This window comes from Seriola lalandi, unplaced genomic scaffold (genome assembly GCF_002814215.2).
Source record: "Seriola lalandi dorsalis isolate HSWRI2012SDOR001 ecotype SW California unplaced genomic scaffold, Sedor1 jcf7180002054330, whole genome shotgun sequence".
NCBI lineage: Eukaryota > Metazoa > Chordata > Actinopteri > Carangiformes > Carangidae > Seriola > Seriola lalandi.
In genome coordinates, this window is record NW_019524883.1 from 426,718 (window position 1) to 432,822 (window position 6,105).

Here is a 6,105-nt window from a genome sequence, read left to right on the forward strand (position 1 = left end):
CAAGTCTATAAAATGTCTTTCAAAATCTGACATAATAAAAAAAGGAAAAACAACCAAGTGCTCCAGTTGCCCTCCGAGAAAAAGTAACAGTAATTCCACTCTGTCGTGTCGCTGTTGTGCACAACTGACTAATCTGGATCAAATTCAGAGAAGCCACACAACTGTGGGTCAGACAGGACTGCTTGAATTGTAGATTTCCAACTGCATGAAAAATACTTTACCACAATGAGGAATTTTAGCAGAGTTACTGGTAGATAACAAAGAGGCTAATATTAACTGGGAGTTTAAAAATCATCGCAGATCTTTAATGGACCTTTTTAATTAGGTTTTAGAGAGATTTACGTATTCAAATTGACTTTTGTACAGGAAATGAATCCAGACTCGTATCTGCAGGGTCTGTGGTAAGTGATGTATGAGACGACATCACACAGAATTCGACTGATAAGAAACTGAATGTTGTTGTGAGGTCATTTTAATAACATACAGTCTTCATTGTGTTAAAGATATAATTGATAATGTTTCCACAGCTTTAAAGTGTGCTGCTCATGCAAAGGTTGGTTCTTGGGAGAATATGGATAAAGCTATATTTGAGGTGTATCTGAGATATTGATCGACTTTGCCACATAGTGAGTTAAACATAAAAATGCATCTGTTGTTTTTAATCTGCTGCTTCTGGAGGTGATTTTATTTTCTTAACTCTTGATTTTATTTTCTTAACCCCCCCGGGTTTTAAGGTTGCTGTGATAAACACAGGTGAAGTGGGACTCAGTTTTCACATGGACAGATTTGTTATCATTCTGATTGTGTATTGGGTTAATTATTGGCTCAAAGGGTTAATCTCATCAGCCCGGTCTTATCCATGCTGTAAGATGGACCCCAACCTATATTTGACAGCCTACTTCTGAATATTGAACCATGAATGATGGAAAACCTCAATGACCCAAAGGTTAGAGGTAATGTTGATATTGACATTTGCTTCAATGAGCAACTCTCATCAGATTCTGCTACAAATTTATTTCACTTCAACTTTATTACTTGCCCTTTGGCTTTACATAAATTAACCCCTGGACTCAAATGAAAGCAAATCAAATATGGCCCATACAAGCCAAAAATAAATAATACGTCAGCTCAGAATAATGACTTTCAAACTCCTTTAATGATGACATTCAAGATGGAGGAGTACGACAGACAAACACCAGTGAAGCATTCTGGGTAGAACCAAACGTGAGTCCTAGCCCTTGGGTGTTATTGTAGCTGGAACGAACCAGCAGCTTTACTGAGGGGGGAGCAGGGCCTTGGTCTGGTCCATCACCTGCTGGAAGAACTTCTCCATCATGTCAGTCAGAGGCTTGACCTGGGTGTGGAAGTTGTCGGTCAGAGGCTTGACCTGGGCGTTGAGGTTCTCAGTCAGGGGCTTGATCTGATCCTCGATGTTGGCAATGAAGGGCTTGACCTGCTCCTGCAGCTTGGCGGCCTCGGCCTGGACCTTGTCAACCAGAGGCTGGATCTTGGCCCTGCTGTCCTCCATGTAAGTCCTGCGGTAGACAGAGGAAGTGACAGGTTTTCTGTTAACTCTGACTTGTATTTTAATAAAGAAAAATCAACTAAAACTGCCTGACATTTCATAAGTGTGCCCCTGAAGAAATATCTTTGTGTTGTTGACTACCATATGGCATTTTCGTCTTGAGAAGTGACACATTTGCTGTTTCTTAAACCACCCTTTCTCAAGGTCTCAGTTACATAAGATTTTCTATACTTTCAATTTCAAGTGTCATTAAAATTAATTTCAAAATGAAGAAATGAAGTAAAAATAGCAGAGGGGAAATTAGTTCTACTGGAACTTTCATAATGCTCAAAGAACAATTTAGCTGTCATACACTCATTACACTGCCCTACTCAGAGTTTACGCTGAAGCACTTGCCTGAATGCCCTATAAGAAAATCCATATTAATGCATCCAGACATAAGAACAGTACTTTGTCCATAAAACAACCATGAAAGACTGAAAGCAGTGCAGTTACTCTGGGTTCGAGTTAGAGCAGTAGATGAAGAAGGAAAGGAAAGAGAGTAAAGGTAGATGTTTGTGCTGGTTGTTACTTACTGAGCAGTGTTGGTCACCTCGAGAGCCTTCACCTTCTCCACCATGTCCTGGGTTGCGGTGGTGATGCTGGCAGACATGTCGTTGATGAGCTTGGTGATCCTGTCCACATCAGACTGGATGTCACGCTTCACCAGTGACACGGCCTCAGAGCCTGTGAGCACACATTTAAACTTCTTTATTCAAATCCACTGAGTTAAATTAGATTCAGCTGATTGAAGGGAAGGCTTGCACAGTGTGTTAAAACCTGTTTAAATTGAGGTTATTTTCAGGTTTTTGTTTAAGTCTAAAACTTGCATGGTCCTCAATGAGTGCCAAGAATTCAAATCCTATAAAATATACTGTATAAAATATTTTCTAAATTGCACAGTGGTGATGGTAAAATCAAGATGTCAAAGAGAAAAGGTTTTGATGTGCAGATAATTAGGCAGATATTCAGAAACATGAATATGATTTTAAAAACACATTACATATGTCTTACCGTGGGCAACAGCCAGCACAACAACAAGAGCGGCAACGAGGGAGAATTTCATGACTGCAGACGAGCGAGACCAACCTAAAGAGAGTTAGAAGGATCAGTCAGACAACACTGAAAGTTGTAGAGGTTACGATGAAATTATTGTAAAGCAGTTTTCTGATGAGGGAAGAAATGTAAGTAGTGTTCAAGATGTTTTTTTCTCTAACATATGACATACATTCAGTCACACAGCCACAGAAAGAATAAGAAACAGGAAGGTAAAAGCAGCAGGAGACATACCTTAACTCCTGGAGTTCTTGGACCTAATGGTGCCTTCTGTCAGGGAGCCAGGGGCTTTTATAGCTCCAGGGATGAGTAAATCTCAGCTAATCACAATTTAATCACCTCCAACGCAAAGACCTGACCTGACAAGAGGAGTACAATCATTTTGTTGGCTGAACCTTGGTGCCTGATAGCTGTGACAAGAAAGGCACAAAGTTCACTCCGACAGCTGGAAACGGAGAGATGATGTTATTCAGGAACTGCTTCCTGCTGTGACCTGAAGAATCTTCACTAATCTAAGTTTTAAATCACTGAATTAATTCAAACACAGTACATTTATGCTTGTACTACAATCTTTCAGTTTTATGCTGCTTTATACTTTACATTTTCTTATTCACTAACCTTTTAGTCCGTTGTCATGTTCATAATTGTGTATTTGCTCCTTGTTGTTTTTTGTTTTTGTATTTTTAATGTGCTTTCCTTGTGTCTTAACTTATTTTATTCAGTTGTTTTACTTACTTTTATTTATTTTAATGTCCTTTGTACAGCACTTCGGTCAGCTCAAGTTGTGTTTAAATGTGCTCTAGAAGTAAAGTTGACCTCACTACATTTCAGAGGGAAATGTACCTTTACTTTTATCTGACAACTGAAGTTACTCTTTACTTTGAAGATCAAGGTTTTTCACACACAACAGAAGATCATCTTTTGAAATATGATGTATTGAAACAAGTTAAAATTCCCCAGCAGTATGTTAAGTAGCAAAATTGCCTTTACTTCACCCATCTACAACATTAACTTCAGTACAATAATATAATATAGCACTTCTACTACTTAATACTTTAGGTACATTTTACTGCTTATAACACTGCTTAAATAAAGTACTTTGAGTGCAGGACTTCTTTTCTTGATAGATTACTAAAAGATCTGAAAACTTCTTCGACCACTGCACAAGTAAAAAACACAAAAAACTTGCAGTAACTGATTAAAAGATATATGTCAATTATCAACTGAAAAAAAGGAAAAGGCAAAAAGTGCCGTATGTTCACATAAAGATTTACATTTTTGTTCGTTTCCTTTTCCATTAAACCTGCAGGTTTGTTGGCACATGATCTGTATTGAAATAGCTCTGAAACTATTTTTATTTGATGATGGCAGCAGTTAGTTCTGACAGAGTCTGTCTACAACAGAAGATCAGTTGATGAGACAATTACTCAATTCTGCTGATCAGGCCTTGGACTTCATTTACTAATCTCTATCAGCAGTTGCTCCAAAGACTGAGAGAAGCAGCCCTGATAAACTCATCTCAGAAGATAACCCACATCTGAAGATACTGTAGTTCCCATGCGTGTTATCATGTTCTGTCTTTGTCCTGTTACTTCATGTTTTCTAAAACCATCTGTCCCTGAAAAATGTTTCCACAAGTCTTCGAATGGTTCTCTCATCATTTTAAATTATTTTAGTTTCTCTTTACGTTAAAGCATATTGTGCTCTGTTCCTCTCCAGTGAACGGTTACAGCAGTGGGAACGGTTGGATATCGTGCGTCTATAGTTTCACTATGGCAACCCACATATCCATCTCTTTTTGTACCTTGTGATACTGTGCTACACTCTGTATTCCTGAACAATAAGTACAATAACATGTTTTTTAAAGACACATTGCTGTTGTTAACCTTTCAGTGTGTGCAAGCTGTGCTGTCACTTCTTTATGTGTGTCATCTTGGATTCTGCCTTATTGAGCAGCATACTGAACAGTGAAAATATGTCTGTGCGAACAAAGCCAGAGTGCTTAGTTTGATTGGAGCAGTGAGGTCAAAATAACTGGATGAATGATTGTAATTTAAAACTGAATAAATACGACTGATTGTCAGTTTAGAACAGTTATGGATTCAGGAAGATATATTAAGGAAAAACATTCTGCCTCGACTGCAGAGCCAAGGGACAAATTTTCAGTTTGATGGATACGTGTCAGATCGTTGTGTTGCTGATACTTTAGACCTGTGTGTAGTTGTCTATTGATGCAGAGGTGATGTCCATATTCACATGCTTACATATACAGGCTAAAGTTTAACATCCATAAGATTAAAGTTCAGGTCAGCTCTTATCTCACAGGCATCACACTGACCTCAGGCCTGTGATAGTTTTGTGTTTAAGAATTGTGATATGGCTTCAACTTACTCGAGATATTTGACGCAAAGCAGATAAAGCAGATGATCAAATATATGGCCGTCTGTCACTAATGTAGTTAATTCTGTTCAGTTGAACCCCCGACACAGCATATCTTACATACCTCTATCGATTCTAGTGTTAGTGCAACACTGTGATAAATGCTCAAGAAAGCACATAAGTGGGCACAAAACCAAACCGCTGTCACTCTCTGACTACTACTACTTCTATTCATCTATCAGCCAAATGTTGCTGCTGTGGTTTTGGGTTGCGCAGGAAACCGGGAAAGCAGAGCAACCTATTTTCCCTGGGAGGTTTAAAGGGTTCTTCTGGTCAGGTTTGAGATGTGGTCTTTCTGGCACTGGCAACTAGAGGGCAACTTTGCAAGGCTTTGCAAGAGCAGGCTTCTGAAATTGCTGAGCGAAGAGTGAGCGCTGCCACCTTGTGTTGAAAACAAATTTTGCCCATTGGAGTCTGTGATTTCAAGCTGTTGTTAACCGCCTTAATCTTGTAACCACAGATATTGGAACTCATCACTAACATAACCTGCCATTATTTCCCGATTATCGCAGCCTTCACCTGATCAGTAGTGACAGTTTCTTTTACCCTTGTCTATTGACTCCAAGATATCTGATCTCATCCACTTTAGTCCTCTTAGTGCTTATACTGCAACAGGCCCTCTCAGGATTCCCTATTATATTTGCAAAGATATTGAAAGTTTTCAAGCAATACCAAGACCTAACGTATTCCCCTCTCTCCTCAGTTGTGTGAAAGGTAAAAGGCTCTATATTGTACCCAGAAAGTAATCCTCATTGTTCCAGATTAATTTAAGGATTAAACATCAGCTGCAGCCTCCCTCCCAGAGCGTTACTGCGAATGTGCTTTCCCAGGTAGAGTGAGTAGTGAACCCTCGAAGGCGGAAACCTACCCAGCTCAAAACTGGAACAGCATCTACCACACTACTACTAGTTTTCCAAACTAACAAATGGTGACCACTTTGCTTACAACATGGAGAATGTTCAAGTACTCTTTCCACTTTACAAAAATATCCCCCGTTTTTCAACATTACCCTGCAGAGAAAAGCCTGTTATTGAAGCTGAGCGGGG

At 39.2% G+C, this 6,105-nt stretch overlaps 1 protein-coding gene across 1 annotated transcript; it reads right to left on the reverse strand.

Moving 5' to 3' along the window:
* Positions 1 to 1,137: 1,137 nt before the first annotated feature.
* On the reverse strand, positions 1,138 to 2,979 carry LOC111655656 (uncharacterized). The gene is made up of 4 exons (XM_023407132.2): positions 2,855 to 2,979; positions 2,579 to 2,653; positions 2,101 to 2,251; positions 1,138 to 1,535 (listed from the first exon to the last, which is right to left on the reverse strand). The coding sequence occupies exons 2-4, from the start codon at positions 2,628 to 2,630 to the stop codon at positions 1,274 to 1,276; spliced, it is 465 nt and encodes a 154-aa protein (XP_023262900.1). The 5' UTR covers positions 2,631 to 2,653; positions 2,855 to 2,979; the 3' UTR covers positions 1,138 to 1,273.
* Positions 2,980 to 6,105: the final 3,126 nt, after the last annotated feature.